The 17,504-nt window shown below is 46.5% G+C and overlaps 1 protein-coding gene across 2 annotated transcripts; it reads left to right on the top strand.

The window, feature by feature from the left end:
* Positions 1-5,844: 5,844 nt before the first annotated feature.
* Positions 5,845-16,978, top strand: CX3CR1 (C-X3-C motif chemokine receptor 1). 2 transcript variants are annotated; one of them, XM_074945490.1, is made up of 3 exons: positions 5,845-6,009; positions 7,348-7,419; positions 15,107-16,978. In XM_074945490.1, exon 3 carries the CDS (start codon positions 15,120-15,122, stop codon positions 16,176-16,178), a length of 1,059 nt encoding a protein of 352 aa, XP_074801591.1. In that variant the 5' UTR covers positions 5,845-6,009; positions 7,348-7,419; positions 15,107-15,119; the 3' UTR covers positions 16,179-16,978. The 2 variants fall into 2 exon arrangements, with proteins under 2 accessions (XP_074801591.1, XP_074801592.1); XM_074945491.1 differs by lacking the exon at positions 7,348-7,419.
* Positions 16,979-17,504: the final 526 nt, after the last annotated feature.

Below are 17,504 nucleotides of genomic sequence, written 5' to 3'. Positions count from 1 at the left end.
ACAACTCATGTTTTTTTATGTTATTTAATAATGTAAATCATTTTTGCTTGACTCTCCATAATTTCTTGCAACTGTGAAAATTCAAATTGATAACAATAGAAAAAATTCTTTAAAATAAACATTGATATTATCAGTGGAAATTATAAAAAAATAAAAATTTAATTCTGCCAACCCTATCCATAACTACACCCAGGGACAGCTCAGTGTTGTGATGCAAACCCCCAGCATACAGTCCCCATATCCCGTCATAACCCCTGTGCAGTGGACCCTTATTGGTCTGGCTGTAGTCACGGCCCCTGTGCCTGCAGAAGAGCAAGGGGAGATTTGCCCCTAACCTAAGTGCTCTGGAAAAATATTGATTTTTAGAGATGGACCCAAACTAAAAGTCTGAATCTGAACATGTCTGAACTTTGAATGGAAGGAGGCAGGTTCACAATCCAAACTCAGATAAGCATCAAAATTTCACAGCTGGTCCCTATCTCTACTATTGGCTGAACCAGTGTTTCTCAAACTTGGGATGCTGCTTGTGCAGGGAAAGCCCCTGGAGGGCCGGGCTGGTTTGTTTACCTGCCGTGTCCGCAGGTTCAGCCGATCGCGGCTCCCACTGGCTGCGGTTAGCCTCTCCAGGCCAATGAGGGCTGCGGGAAGTGGCACGAGCCGAGGGATGTACCGGCCGCCGCTTCCCGCAGCCCCCATTGGCCTGGAGCGGCGAACCACGGCCAGTGGGAGCCGCGATCGGCCGAACCTGCAGACACGGCAGGTAAACAAACCAGCCCGGCCTGCCAGGGGCTTTCCCTGCACAAGCGGCATCCCAAGTTTGGGAAACACTGGGCTGAACCAAAACCTGAGATCCTGTTCTGAATTTTTTAGCTTAGGCCCTTCTCTAACTTAATTGGATGTTGGCCCAATACTGTCTTTATTTTAGTAAAGTTTTAATTAAATCAAGCAAATGCTCCATATTGCATGTTATTACTGTATAAAAGTCATAGAGGAGATATAAGAACTTTTTATCTTTTTTTAACATTATTTTTCATTGGCACTTCCATTGAAAATTCTCTTTGTTTCGCACTAAGATTAAAAAAAAAAAAGACAATATCAAAATACTCTTCATGTCAGGTTTATGTTGGCATCTACCTGTGAGAGTGTTTACAAAGTACAGCATACCATGTTGAATATTTCACTGTGTTAACTCCCAGCTGTGTAAGATTATTGGCATGAACCAACTATCTCCTTAATAGATTTAGGGGCATGGCTACACTTTCAGATGTAGAGTGCTGTGTGTTAAACCAGCCCTCGGAGAGCACAGTAGGGAAAGAGCTGCAGTCTGTCCACACTGTCAGATTCAAGCGCACTGGCGTGGCCACATTAGCAGCTCTTGCAATGGCCACAGAGAGCAGTGCATTGTGATAGCTATCCCAGCATGCAAGAGGCTGCCATGTGCTTTTCAAATGTAGAGTGTGGGGTGGAGTGTGACAGGGAGTGTGTTGTGTGTATGTGGGGGGAGAGAGAGTGGGTTTTTGGGGGGCTGAGAGCATTTCAGCATGCTGTCTTGTACGTTCAGACAGCAGCAGACCCCCCCCCTCGCCTCTCAAGCAACATTCCACACGAATGGTTGCTTTGTCCCAGAGCAGATAAGCAGCCAGCTGTCAGAAACGGAGCTTTGAAAGGGCATATCCGCATTCCTACAGCCGATTCCAAACAATGACAAGAGTGGCCATTTGACTTAAGGGGATTATGGGACGTGTCCGGTGGCCGATCAGAGCACGGTAATGCAATACCTTGTGCACACTGACACTGGGGCGTTTCAGCCGAGGCACACCAAGCGTTATGCTTCTTGTGGAGGTGGATTCCCTGCAGAGTCCAGGTGCTCTAAGTGCCTTGCCAGTGTGGACGGGTCGTGAGTTAGGGCACCCGGGACTGCTTTAATGTGCTCTAATTCGCAAGTGTAGCCATGCCCTTAGACGCCCAGAGCCAGACACTCAGCCCTCTTCTGGTGTCTTTGAGCTGCTCAAAGACAATCAACTAGCTGGAGAGCTACCCTAATGGGGCTGATGGGCGATACCCCTAGTGCAGAAGAATCCCCTGGTGGTGTAAAGCTGAAGTAACTAGTGCTATATCAGCTACTTCCCCCAGGATAGCGTGTTTGTCAGGGGAGAGCTAGAAGTAGGGTGGATTATGACTAGAGTGTGTCATGTTCTGGTGATCTCTGTCTGAGGAGATTATTACTGTCAGTGCAGCAGAGGATAAGACAATCTGGCACCACTGAAGTCAATGGAAGCAGGATTGAAACCTTAGGGCTTGGCTACACTTGCGAGTTACCGCGCAATAAAGGAGCCCCGGGTGCACTAGCTCACTACCCGTCCACACTGGCAAGGCACGTAGAGTGCTCTGACTCTGCAGCTAGAGCGCTCCTGGTGATCCACCTCGGCAAGTGGAATAAAGTTTTGTGCACTCCCGCTGGAGCACTGCGGCGCCAGTGTGGACACCCTAGTCTGTTAGTGTGCTCTGATCGGTCTCCAGAAGTGTCCCACAATGCCTGTTCTAGCCACTCTGGTCATCACTTTGAACTCTACTGCCCTGCCCTCAGCTGACCAAAGTCAGACACGCCATTTAAATTCTCTGGGAATTTTGAAAATCCCCTTCCTGTTTGCTCAGCCAGGCATGGAGCACTCTCAGCAAATCTTTCCAGGTGACCATGCCTCCACACACCAGGCGATCCCCAGTATAGAGCAATGGCAAGGTGCTGGACCTTATCAGTGTTTGGGGGGAGGAAGCTGTCCAGTCCCAGCTGCGCTCCAGCCATAGGAATTATGATATCTTCGGGCAGATATCAAGGGACATGATGGAACGGGGCCATGACCGGGACACACAGCAGTGCAGGATTAAAGTGAAGGAGCTGCAGAATGCCTACCACAAAGCCCGCGAGGCAAACAGCCACTCCGGTGCTGCCCCCATGACCTGCCGTTTCTACAAAGAGCTGGACACGATACTTGGGGGCAATTAAGTGATTAAGGCAAATCAGACAGATTGCAACCACTTGTCTCTCCAGCGAGAGAGTTTCCATCCCCTGGGGAAGCTCACATATCCTAGTTCAGACTTGATTCTCCAGAGACCAACAGACACAGAAAGATCTTTTGGCTAAATAGCCTGAGTTCAACCTGACTCAGGGCCTTTGTTCTGATCCAGCAAACAGACAGGAATTCCTGGCCAACGCGGGAGAAAGGGGCAATCTGTAGGGAAGTGGTGGAGGGCTTGACATCGACCAGAGCCCTTGTGGAGATGGGGTGGGATGATCTCTGGTAAGCTTATTAGCATGCGTGCAGCAGGTTGTTTTATTGTTTTTAATATGTTTTCTCTAGAATATGTTCCCCTCTATTCGACACTGGTGAGGCCTCATCTGGAGTACTGCGTCCAGTTTTGGGCTCCACACTACAAGAAGGATGTGGAAAAATTGGAAAGAGTCCAGCGGAGGGCAACAAAAATGATTAGGGGACTGGAACACATGAGTTCTGAGGAGAGGCTGAGGGAACTGGGGATGTTTAGTCTGCAGAAGAGAAGAATGAGGGGGGATTTGATAGCTGCTTTCAACTACCTGAAAGGGGGTTCCAAAGAGGATGGCTCTAGACTATTCTCAGTGGTAGCAGATGACAGAATAAGGAGTAATGGTCTCAAGTTGCAGTGGGGGAGGTTTAGGTTGGATATTAGGAAAAACTTTTTCACTAGGAGGGTGGTGAAGCACCGGAATGCGTTACCTGGGGGGCGGGGGGGTGGAATCTTCCTTTGAGGTTTTTAAAGTCAGGCTTGACAAAGCCCTGGCTGGGATGATTTAATTGGGGATCGGTCCTGCTTTGAGCAGGGGGTTGGACTAGATGACCTCCTGAGGTCCCTTCCAACCCTGATATTCTATGATTCTATGATAATGCTTTTACCTTAAAAATAAATGTGCTTGCTTAGAAAGAGTTGGGTAATAACTTACAACTGTGGCAGTTATGCTGTTTGTAGCCTTCCAAGAGAAAGCAAAGCAGAGACATTGCCTGTGTGTGCCATCTGTCTTGCTGAAGAACTCACAGTGCTATCAGGGAACTGTGCAGCCTGGAAATACCCTGGTCAGAAGGGAGAGAGATGTGGGTCTCCACCCAAGAGAGGTGATGGCTGGGGAGCTGGAAGCCTGAGAGCTGGTGCCCTTGCTGGACCACAGAGGGGGAACACAGCTGCAGTTGTCCTGAACTGTGACAGTTTGTACCTGAGATTACTTCAGGTGACTTTGAACAAGATACCATATAGTCCAGGGCTTAGATGATTGCAGTATGCAAAAGAAAGGAGGAAAGCAGTGCCTATAAAATAGCTTACACATGGTCAGGGCACCATGCACTCTGCAACCTACCCCTTGCCAGAGAATTGGGCAGCGCTAAGCTTTCACTTAAAGAAAATTTTCACTTAAAATTTTCACAATACGATTTTGCGTTTGCACTCCAGAGCGGGGGTGCACACAAGTGATGGGCAATTTCTTAGCTGAAGCCTTCCCATGCAGTGCTGATTTCAGTGTCTGTGTCTTTGTGCAGCTGGGTGTGTGTGCTGGAGGAGGCTTGATGGCCTGGTTCAGCAGGACAGTGTAAGGAAGCCCAGGCTGGTGGAACAGGTGGGCTCAGTGGTACCCCAGTACATCAGGTGGTACCCCAGAGGGGGGTCACTTGGCTAGTAATAACCAAGGCTGGTGAAGACCAGAGTATGGCTGTAGTGTAACAAGCCATGTTGGACTTATAATTATTGATGCAGGATATTATCATGACACTGATGTAACCATAAATTCTGTTATTAAATATGAAGTCTGAATGGTATTTACACAATTGCTCTAAACATGCCTAAAAAGCTGAACTTACAAGCAATTTACTACATCCGAACGGTAACAAAACGTTTATAAGCATTTGATAAGGTACTTACAAATTGGACTGTACCCAGGGGTTCTTAGACCCTTGTTGGTCAGCTCCAACCTGGTCAGGCGGGTATTAGCAATGAACCCTTTAAGAGTTTACTTTTTTATACCCTTTAACAAGCAATGATGTCACTGCCAATTACTGACTTCAGCTAAAAAACAATTGGAGAAAATTCACCTTTATTTTCAGTATTAATCCAGATAAAATTTATCATCTCCTTTTCTCCTCAAGGCCTTTCCTCCCTATCTCTTCCCTCCTCCTTGGTGACCAACAGTTTTCCCTTTGCACCCGGGTTCACATAGGCCCTAATATTGGAGATAACACTGTTAAATGGGGTGGGAAGGGCCATGTTGGCTCTTTTTAAGACAGATTCTCTGTCTTATTTAAAACCATCTTCAGTCACTGCTGTTGGTCAGAGGCCTTCTGCTTAGAAGCTTCCCTTTATTTCATTAGTCTTGGAACCAGACCTCCTCCATACTTCTTTCCTTCTGATCTTACAACTCATTACTTTTAAGGCCTTTTACTTGCTAATTAGGGCTTTTCTTTACAACACACATTTCTCTAACCAAGCTTAAGCTAATTCTAATGTTTTATATTTATTCTCTGAGCAGGCTGGTGGAGCCAGAGTTGCTGAACCAGGGCTGCTTAACACACGGACATTCGGTGCATGCTTGTATACTGGCTGGGACCATCCAGACAGGGAGCTAGAGCAGCAGAGCATTTTAAGGCACTCGGGGTCACAGGACAAGTGGTGGCAGAACCTCTCACTGGTTTGGGTCACACCCCAAAACACGACACCCGCCTTGCGTCATTATTCCACCCTACTACCAGTGTGGGACCTGAGCAGAGAGCTGACTCTGCAATACATTATTGCATGAGTAGATGAATAGCCCAAGAACATTTTGCAGTTCAGCCCAGGAAATGTTCATTTCCCCTGCTGAGTGGCAGCTGGTTGTGTAGTTGCTGTGCAGTGCCAATACCACAAAAGGACAACAGAAGAAGTAGAAATCTTTTTAAGGAACAATCAGGGTCAGCTAGAAGAACATATTCACTTTCCATGGCAGCATACACTCAGGTAAGAGAGAATTATGCTTTATGCAGAATTTGAAGGCGACACCATAGAAGAGGGATATTTACTAATGGTCTCTTATGTATCTAAGGAACTCTGTAGGTACCAACCTCCTGGTATCGGAGTTGACATTTAAGGTTCTTAAAGGTGACAGTATAATGGGTAACAACCAAGAAACTAGAAAAGGGGAAGTTTAGGTTAGTCATTATGGAGGTGGAGGGGAGAAATATTGCTGTGAGATCAGGTAGACAGTAGAATAATTTGCCGTGAGAAATAATTAAGCACCACCACCATAGATCTTTAAGGACACATTGAAACACTCATGGATTTAGTGTGTAGGACAGTCCAGCACTAGAGCAGAGGGATGGACTGAAGGACCTGTCTACCCTGTCATCTGACAGTCTCTGGGTATTGTTTTTATTTTAGATTTGTATTAAGATTTTACAAATACTCAAGGTGCCAGGGTATATTATTGCCCAACATGGTCCAAAAAACAACCACCACACAGCATCAATCTACGCAAGTCCCTTTAATACAGAGAAGATGGCAGAGGGGAGAAAGGAAGCGAGAAAGCATGGTGTGGAAGGATGATCTTATGGTATAGACACTGACCCAGAAGATCTGATTCATGGTTTGCCACAAACTTTCCATGTGACCCTGGGCAAATTGCTTGATCTATCTATGACTCAGCTTCCCATCTCTAAAAACTGGGATAAGTAATAAATAAAGGCAGGCTTACCTCACAGGGGGTTGTGGAGATACATGTATTTATGTTTGTGATATGCTTCTCTAATATGATGATGTAGGTCAGATAGATGCACCTCCAGAAAGATGAATAAGTGCTTCCAAATATGTTCCCTTGAACAAACCACCAATAAGCGAAGCACACCCCACTGGTAGTGAACTGGTTAAACTATAACGAAAGAGAAATACGGTCACTATCTACAAGTCTCTCATTAAAATACCAAGAAAGGAAAGGAGTTGCTTTAAGGAAAGTTAAGGCTAAATACCAAGAAAGATTTCTCAATTCCTATTAGATGGTGGAATAATCCCTAAAAGGAAGGATTGGTTGGAATCCCCATTACCGAAAACTTGGGCAGACAGTTCTGGAAAAGACAGGCTGCAATGTACCTCACTGACAGGCAGATGAAGTAGCTGACTTAACAAGTCTTTCATCTCTAATTTCAAGGATGGCATCCTTCAAATGATCATACAAACAACAACAAGGGAAAGAGGGGCGAGGAAGTAAGTAGGTGCAGTATTAAGGAAGAATGAGAGGGTGGAATTAACAGTCTTGCAAAAGGGCAAGATAATGAATTCCATGTGAAAATTTGTCTTCAACAGAACATAGAAAAGAAAGCTGAATGATTAGAGAGGAGGGAAGACCCTGTAGAAAGAACTACTGACAAAGAGCAGGTAAGATAAACTCAGGGAAAAAATTGAATCTGTATGAATTGGCCCATCCAGTCTACATGATTCTTAAAAGCATTCAAGGAATTATCCAACATACATATTTCCCACAGAAAATTAATTTCTAAAAAGTATGGACTGCTCGGGGGAGGTCAGCACACTGGGGGAAACAAATGTAGCAGGGGGCACAACCAGAAATTTTGTAAGGAGGGGGCCCAACAGTCTCCCCTCACTGCTCAGCCCAGAGCACTCCCCCTGCTCCCCCAGTCCTGAGCTCTCTCACACTGCCTCTGCAACCAGCCCGCACTCTCCGCCCTGCACCCAGCTCCACACACGATCCCCTCCTGCTGCCCCATACCTAGCTCCACACTCTTTCCCTCACATTGCCCTGCACCTAGCTCCGAGATCTCCCACCTGCACCCAGCCCAGTGGTCTCTCCACCCCCACACCCAAGCTCCTACCCAGAGGGGCAGTCAGGCTGAATAGCACCATCCCTACCAGGGGCCAGGCAGTTCTGGGAGACTTCTGTTTCTCTGCTTCCCTAGGAAGCACCAAAAGCCCAGATCCAACCCTTCCACCTGTCTGGGCTTTCCCAGTGGCCCTGCTCCTCTTCTCCACAGAGACTGGAGGTGCCCAGTGCCCATAGGTGCAGGAAAGATGTCAAAGGTGTGGGGCCCAAGCAGGAGCACGAGCTCACAATGCCCCTCAAATTTAGCCTGGCTACCCGCTGTCATCCCAGCAGGGAAGGGGCTCTGCTGTTATGCCTCCCAGCTCTGGTCAGTGGCCAATAGGGGTAGAGGGGGAGCTGGGCCCTCTAGACATCCCCCCGACCATTGAACCACTGAAATAGAGTTCACATTTTCAAAAAAGAAAAGTGGAGTGAGCCTAGCAATTATCATCCTGTAAGGCTAACAACAAAACACCAACCACCTCAATGGAACTATCAAGCAATCAATGGAAATTAGGTGCATGTGTGCTTGTAAAAATCCCATCAGGAGCCTATCTGTATCTTTAGGCACCTAAATACCTTTAAATTTGATCCTTTGGGACTTAGGAGTCTAAGGCCCACTGACTGTCAAGGAGACACAAGAGAGACTACAGACCTATATCAGGATAACTACGCCACTCGCTGTGAAAAATCCACATCGCTGAACGATGTAATTAGGTCGACCTAACCCCTCGTGCTTCTCCCATTGACATACCTACCACCTCTTAGGGAGGGGGATTAAGTACACCAATGGGAGAAGCATCGTCACTTAAGAACTACAGCGGCACACCGGCGTCAATGCAGAATTTTAAGTGTAGACCTGCCCTAAGTTACTTCTGAAAATGGGGCTTTGACATCTAAAACTCTGCGAGCCTTTTAGCGAAATGGTGGTAGCGGCACAGCCGTGTCACTAAAAGCTGCATAGTGTAGCCATAGCCTAAATCCTAAAAGTGACAGTTGTAGTGATTTATCAAGTCGAAGTGTCTTTCACAGTGGATCCAGGGGGTAACCCCTGGGGATCTTTGACTTCAGTTTAGTGTCTCTGGCCTTGTGAGAGTTCAAACAGCAAAGAGATGGAAAACTTTCCTGTGTCTTTGTTTTAGTCCTTCATTCAGTCTCTCAGGCTACGTCTACACTACACAGCTTTTAGCGACACGGCTGTTTGTCGGCTCTCGGGCCGACAAAAAACTTCTACCCCCAACGAGTGGCGTTCGCATTGTTGGCAAGAGACCGCTCCTGCCGACAATGCACTGTTCACACTGGTACTTGCCGCGGCAAAACTTTTGTCTTGGGCGGGGTTTAACCCCTCTGAAAGACAAAAGTTTTATCATTCAATTGCCAGTGTAGACATAGCCTAAGTCCAAAGGACGAGCTTCCTTGCATGTAGCATTTCCAAGGTGTGATAGGCCGTTAACCAATCCTTTGTATTGCGCTGGTCTTTGGCGGCCCACCTGATTTTGACAGTTCTTCTGGACAGGCAAGGGGAATCACTCTTCCCATCTGAGTTCACAGGTTTAAAACAAACATTTTCAAAAAGCTATATAGCAAAACTTACATATTTCCTTCTAGCATGGCATACAGACAGTACAAGTGAGATTACTGCATGCACCAACTGACAAGCATTGGATAGAGTCTAAATACTAAATACATTCTTATAAGACTGATACCTATTTTGAGCAACTCAACACACACAAGTGAACTGGTCTGGTCTCCAACTAGGAGTTTGTCCATTCTTAGTTAGTGCCTGCAGCCTTGGCAAGAGCTGGCACCTGGTCTGCCAGCATCACAGAGGCGCCACCAGAAGCCATATCATCAAGCAGTGAAAGAGAAACACACACCAGACCAGCAAGCTGTTCTCAGGCAGGCAAGAGGAGGATGGGTGTAGTTAGGAGGATACAGAAGCGGGTGCATCTGTGTGTGGGAAGGGTGGTGGCAGAGAATAACTAGGGTGGGACTGGCTAGGCATCCGTATGTCTTCACATACGTCTCCACTATAAGTTAAGGCTTGTTCAGGGCCAGTGCATGCATAAATTATTTGGCATTATCTAAATATACCTCCCTGCTGTGAAACCCGGTCTCAGGGAGAAAACCCATATCTGTTCTGGGTGCACTGAAGCCATGGTTTGTTTAGATGAGCAAATCAAACAAGAGTGTGAAGGGTGTGACTGAGGTGTGAAAAATCCTTTAGGGTTACATTTCTGAGTGCTACACTCGCTGTCTCAGCAGGGTGTTAGATTAGCACCCGACTGAGGACATCTAAAATAGACCTTTGGCTAAAAGGTCTGCTTTTGACTTGTCAGCAGTAATGCCTGTAACTCAGGGCACCTCTACATAGAGGGATAATGTGCTCTCCAGAGCTGTGATTTCTAAAGCACACTAACATTTTGCTCATTAATTGATCTGTAGTCCCCTTGTGCATTTTAACATAGTACCACAGCACTTCATTAAAGAGCACTAAGGAACTTTTAGTGCACACCAGCATGGTCTACATGGACTAATTAATGCCTATCACGTTAGTGAGATGTAGAAATCATGCCCCCGTATTGCACATTTCTGTACCATAGAGACAACCCCTGCAGGCTCTTAGCATGGTCTAAAAGTGGATAGCATGAGTGTTTGTAACATCATGTTGAAATGAGTGAGCAATTTGACCGGAAAGATGAGAAATATAAACTGGGCTTGCTCTTTTCACCAGGCGTGTGGTTCATGGCCACTACTGATTGCAAAACTATTTATATATATATGTATGTGTGTATATTTACATTTATACACATACACACTACAGCAGTGGTCACCAACCGGTCAATAGCCATCTCCGGTGCGGCTGCCGCTAAGACAGGCTCCCTGACTGCCCGGGCCCCACGCCGCTCCCAGAAGTGGCCAGCATGGCCCCGTGGACGGGGGGCAGGGGTCTCCCTCCGCACGCTGCTCCTGCCTGCACGCACTGCCCCCGCAAGTCCCATTGGCCAGGAACGGGGAGCTGTGGCCAATCGGAGCTGCAGAGCCATGTGCAGAGCTATGTGCCACCCCATCCCCACCCCTCCCCCAGGGGCCGCAGGGGCGCATTGGCCCCTTCCAGGAGTGGCGTGGGGACGGGCAGGCAGGGAGCCTGCCTTAGCGGCAGCCATGCCGCACAGCCAACTGGGAGCTGCCGGAGGTAAATTCTGCCTGGTGGGAGGCTGCACCCCAACCCCCAGCCCTGAGCCCCCTCCAGGAGCCAGCACCCCAAACTCTCTCCTGCACCCCAACACTCTGCCCCAGCCTGCAGCCTCCTCCTGCACCCAAACTCCCTCCCAGAGCCCACACTCCCTACCTCCTGCACCCCAACCCCCTGCCCCAGGCTCAGCCCAGAGGTTCCTCCCAGATTGCAAACCCCTCGGCCCCAGCCCAGAGCCCACAACCCCTCCCCAACCCCAGCCCCAACCCCCTACCCCAGCCTGGTGAAAATGAGTGAGGGTGGGGGAGAGTGAGTGGGGCGGGGCTTTGGGGAAGAGGCAGGGCCTCAGGGAAGGGGCAAGGTAGATCCTGGGTTGCTCTTAAATTCAAAAAGTGATCTTGGGCATAAAAAGGTTGGAGACCACTGCACTACAGGACAGAATGCTTGATAATCACTGATGTGAGAAAGAGCGTGTTCCCAGCAGGGCCGGATGAACTCTCCTGTGGGCCCGGGGCTATTAGACTTTGTGGGGCCCCTGTATACTAGTCGTTTTCCTGGGAGGGAGTTTGGTGCAGGAGAGGGCTGGGGCAGGGAATTGGGATGCAGGAGGGGGCGTGGGGTCTGGGAGGGAGTTTGGGTGCAGGAGGAGATTCTGACCTGGGGCATGGGATTGGGGTGCAGAAGGGGGTGCGAGGTGCAGGCTCTGGTTGGGAGGTGCTTACCAGAGGCGGCTCCCAGACAGCGGCGCAGCAGGCCTCAGGCAAGCTGCCTGCCAGAGCCCCACGCTGCTCCTGGAAGTGGCCAGCTGCTAGCACTTCTCTGCAGCCTCTGGCGGGGAGGGAGACAGCATATCTCCGTGCGCTGCCCATGCCTGCAAGCGCAGCCCCTGTAGCTCCCATGGGCTGGGAACCAGCCTATGGGAGATGCGGGGATGGTGCTGGGGGCAAGGGCAGCACGCGGAGCGGCCTCCTCCTGCCCCCTGCCAGGGGCCTCAGAGACATGCTAGCAGCCGGCTGCTTCCGGGAGTGGAGTGGGGCCACGGCATGCAGGCATCCTGCCTGAGTGCCCCCCTGCACCGTGGGACTTTTAGCAGCACAGAATTGGAGATCACTGCCTTTGATTTATTTTTGCAGGGCCCCCCCTGAGCCAGGGCCCTTGGCTGCAGCCCCTAAAGCCCCTGCCTTAATCCGGCCCTGGTTGGCAGGGCAGGATATCATCTGTTACCTGCAACCAAAAGCAGAATATACTCTACAGCTATGTTTCTGGAAGCTTGGTAGGCACAAAGTAGAGCAGGGCTGTGGTTGGGACCAGAGGAAGTAGACTATGATAAAATGAGCTGGAGAAAAAAAAAGGAAGAAAGATGGTTTGAGAAAGAAGCAGAAGCTGATTTAATGTTTCCTGTATTATACTGGGGCAAGTGTTTGCGTGAGGGGTTGTTACAAACATTTATAGCTAGTTCAGTGTTTCTCAGCCTCTTCAAATTAGGGAGCCCTTACTAGGGATCAACATTTTTCAAAATGCCCTTACGGTTTGCAATAAATATAGCAATGATAAGCCTCTAGAATTTACCTGTGTGTGTTTCAAGGGGCTGACCGAGAATCCCAACTGCAAAGGGTAAGGGTGTGCAGGGAGAGGGAGATTCTCTTAGCTTTAGGCTGTAATAACATTTTCAACATCCTCCCTGATTGCCTTTCATAACACAAATAAATACCTACTGGTACTACTAAAAAGAAAAGGAGTACTTGTGGCACCTTCGAGACTAACAAACTTAGAGACTGGTACTACTCATCATAATGAGCCTTCCTGGGGGGGTACAAACACCAGTTGAGAGGCACTGGCCTAATTGAATACGTTACCATAAGAGCCAATTTTTCAAAAAAGAGGCGCCTACGTTATGTACACAAAATAGGAAGCTGTGGGAGGACACAAGGAGGTGACTACATACACACACATTCCAATTGCATGTGCAATATGGGTAAGTGAGTGTACAACCATCCGCCTGGGTCTGCAATTCCCCCCAAGACTCAGCATGCCCTATGGTGTGAAATCCACTGTCTGTCAAACACAGCTGTTCGTGCGGTATGGTATTGAAACTTTCCAAAGGAACCCACAAGCAGAGTGGTTAAGCTTGTATCATTAAGAGAGGGTCAGCACAGCTGAGGCCCATAAAGGGGGAGAGAAAGTTAAAAAAACCCACAAGTTCCCTATCTCAAAATAGTGAATGTCAAACGACACACCTGGGGATCAAATGCAGCATAGAGATGAGGGGATAGCCAGCAGGTGCTGTTAAACCTCTAGATTCAGCTTCAGGAGTTAGCCGTATTTACAAGTCCTACTGATCATATATTTGGGAATAGCTGGATGAACTTACCCTATAGATCAGAGTAATATGTGACTTACTGTGTGATGGGCAGACGCCCGAGAGAAGCCTCAGCATCATGAGACCAGGCAGAGCATAGAAAAGACCACTTTTCCTATGGTGTCAGAGAGAATGATTTGAGCATTACAGCTGTTGTTCACCCTGCCATCCAGGATGTTGCAGTGTCCATCACAGAGCTGTGTATCCAAATAAAAAAAATCAGATCAGATGAGAAGGGCCCATCATGATTACCTAGTCTAACCTCCTGCATACAGAGGCCATTGATTTCTTTCTACAGCATCCCCGTACCTTGTGGCTGAACTAGTGCATACACATGCAGTAAGGAAGAATGTATCATATCCCTTTAGTAAACTGTTCCAATAATTATTCCCACTGGTAAAGATTTACAGTGCATCTCCAGTTAGAATTTTTCTAACTTCATTGGCGCTTACTATGCCTTTGCTAGCAACAGATTTCTTCTCCCCATTTAAGTTTTCATAGAATGATCAATGCATAGAGACGACGGAATTTAAATACAGCGACACAGATGTGGCTGCTGTTTGGGCTCTGCAGGCCAGCCCATTGATTTAAGTGACAATGCTGCCTGCATTGGCACCGCAAGAGCAGGCTAAGGGCGATTTCTGCTTATTACTAACATTGCCTCACCTACTCCCAGCTCTAGCTTTGCAGCTAGCAGCCGTCAGAGAACCCTTCGTCATTAGCTTTTCTCCAGCCTGCTTTCCTGTGTCAAAACCCCAAAGAGGTTTTAAATGTGTAAGAGGACTTTTCATGTCAAATGTTTTGGAGTAGAGCAGGTTTGAACTTTGCACAGTGAGATGTTGTAAAACAAAGCCACGGCTTCCAGGTAGCACAGAAAATAGCTGATAAATTATTACAAAATAAGAGCTAAACCTCCCGCTGCATGGCAGAAATCAATCACCAATGACTTGGCATTACAAGGAAACATCCTCCGTGGGCAAATGAATTCCTGATGGTCAATAGTGCAGTTTCTTGTGACTTCTACTGAACTATCTGAAGCCTTTGTCTTTTACTACATTTGCACAGCACCTAACACAACGTGACCTGATCTAAACTGGGGCCTCTGGGCAACACTGCTATACAAATGAACAACAATGAAGCATGCAAATTTCCAATCTACCTTTTCTTTTTGTTTGTCAGAGGATGGTGGGAGCATGATTCAGGGAGTAGCTCCTCTGAGCTGGAGATTGGTTTGGACACCAGTAAATTGCCCCTTCATCATGGGCTTTCACAGGCCATTCTTTCTGTGCTATGTTACCGGGCTTCTGTGTCATGTATTCATGGTATACAAAATTCCTGTGAGTTTCCTACATTTTAAAAAAATGGTTATTTGCAATCAAACAAAGGCTCCAACCCATTAAAATAACACATGCTTTATGCAAGCAGCGTGGGCACCTCACTGGTTTTTAATCATTCCCCACAAACAGAACTGGTTGTAGAAATCCTTAAATGCTACATCTACCAGTGCTCAGGGTGTCCTACGTTTTATGCTGACAAACAGATTTATTTAAGGCATTATTTGTGGGGGCCAACTCTTGATTCACTGTCTCCAGGAAGAGAACTTGCCTTGCTCACTTAACTGTATTTTGAAGGTTGCTAGATTTACCTCTCTGATAACTATTTTTCCTCCTTTTATATTTTCTTTTGCAAGGCAATCACTCGTCATGACCCAGGAATTTCCTGAGGTGACGACTGAATTTACCTATGATGAAGCAGCTGCTGTTTGTGACCAAGTAAACATCCAGGAGTTTGGGAAAGTATTTCTGCCAGCCTTATATGCCCCTGTGTTTGTTCTTGGCCTGGTGGGGAATCTCCTGGTGGTTTTTGCCATCGTGAAGGGCAGCCGACAGAAGAGCATCACAGACATTTTTCTCTTGAACTTGGCTATCTCGGACCTGCTCTTCGTGATCTCACTTCCTTTCTGGACTTTCTATGTGATGCGTGGATGGACACTTGGGAACATTCCATGCAAAATCATCTCCTCGCTTTATTATGTGGGTTTCTTTGGCGGCATGTTTTTCATCACTGTCATAAGCATTGATAGATACCTGGCCATAGTTCGGGCAGCATTTTCTCTGAAAGCCAGAACAGTCAGCCATGGCTCTCTTACCACTCTTGGGGTGTGGGTGGTGGCCATTTTAGTCTCAGTGCCACAATTTGTGTTCACCCAGGGGACAGAGGAACAATGCACAGCTAGGTACCCTGATGATCTTAAGGAAATCTGGCCTATTTTCTGCAATGTGGTAATGAATGTCTTAGGGTTCCTTATCCCAGCCTGTGTCATAAGCTTTTGCTATTTTGGAATCATCAGGACATTGCTCTCCTGCAAAAATCACAAAAAAAAAAGAGCCATCAAACTAATTTTAGTGGTGGTGGTTGTGTTTTTCCTCTTTTGGACCCCATACAATGTACTGATTTTTCTGGAAACTTTAAGACACTATAAATTGGTTAACCAATGCCACGAATTTATGGACTATGCAATGCATGCGACTGAAACACTAGCATTCAGTCACTGTTGTCTCAATCCACTTATCTATGCTTTTGCTGGGGAAAAATTCAGGAAGTACCTTTGTCATTTGTTTCTAAAGTGTTGCTCATTCATGTGCCCCTGTGGGCCCTGCCACCAATACCAGGCTAGCTCTCTAACTACCACTCCAGAAAGCATGCTAAGCAGCAACCAAACCCAGAATACCAGTGACCAGGATGCCTCTGCCCTTCTGTGAAAGGTTTTGTTAGCATACCTTTAGAAATACACCTTCTCCAGGCTTCAGAGGAGTAGCCATGTTAGTCTGTATCAATAAAAACAACGAGGAGTCCTTGTGGCACCTTAGAGACAAACACATTTATTTGGGCATAAGCTTGCGTGGGATATAACCCACTTCATCAGATGCATGGAGTGGAAAATACAGTAAGCAGGAATAAATATTCAGCACATGAAAAGATGGGAGACAAATATAACATGTGAGTGTACCTGAATGCCAGGTATTTCTTTTGCTCAGCATTAATTATTTTTTAAAAGTACAGCTTTAATGATGACAACTGAACAACACGTAAAAACAATATTGCAGAGGAATTAAGAAAAAAAGAGAAAAACAGCACCAGGAAGAAAAGAAGAATTTAAGGACAGATAATTTGATAGAAATGTAGACAATAAAAGTGTGTTTGTGAATATAAATATACCGCTATGCATACACATGCACACTTTTAAGGAAAAAGCAATCTCTGTAAAGTCAATGGTCCAGCTGATTGATAGTAATGGGGAATATTTGATATACTGTATATTGGGTTACTCTTACAGGCCAGTGTAAACTGAGGAATGCCTTTGTTTTTCCACTCTTTCTGATACAGCAGCATGTTCTGTTATACTGTATATAAGTATATTTTTGGTTTGAAAGCTCTTTGGGGCAAGAACCTCTTCTTATGTCTTATGGGAAGCACCCAGTACATTTCTAAAGTAGTGTGTAAAGAATTTTTTTTTTCTGGATTACTTATTACTGGTTGCTACAAGTTGCTGATTACTGGTTGCTACAAGTATTTTATTTGTTAATGCATAGCTAATAAAATACTAATGGTTTTAACATGTTCTTTTTAATTATTATTATTAGTTTTGTACCAACAATATGCTCAGCACTATACAATATGTAAAAATGAGGACAGAGACTGGCTTTAAGTTGTTTCCTGATCCAAAACTCACTAAAAATCAAAAGGAGTCCTTCCATCGACTTCAATGGCTGTGGATCACGGCCTTACAGCCCTAAGCCCCAATTCAGCCGAGCACTGCAGCACATGCTTAAATGCTTTGTTGAATAAAAGATGACACACAGAAAACATACCTGGAGCAAGGATAAGTAGGTTGGGATATTTTTGAAAGCATCATCATTTAAGTTATAAACTTAATGATTGAGTTTACACCAGCTATTCAAGAGTAGAGGAAACGGGCCATATTCAGTGCATTGTAAATATATGACTCTTAATCATGCCCCGCTAATCACTTTAAATATCACATTGGACTGTTTTTAAGAGATTAAAGCAACTCCAACACCACAGTT

The sequence above is a fragment of the Natator depressus genome, chromosome 2 (genome assembly GCF_965152275.1).
Source record: "Natator depressus isolate rNatDep1 chromosome 2, rNatDep2.hap1, whole genome shotgun sequence".
In the NCBI taxonomy this organism is placed as follows: Eukaryota; Metazoa; Chordata; order Testudines; family Cheloniidae; genus Natator; species Natator depressus.
This window is presented reverse-complemented; position numbering and strand designations above follow the sequence as displayed.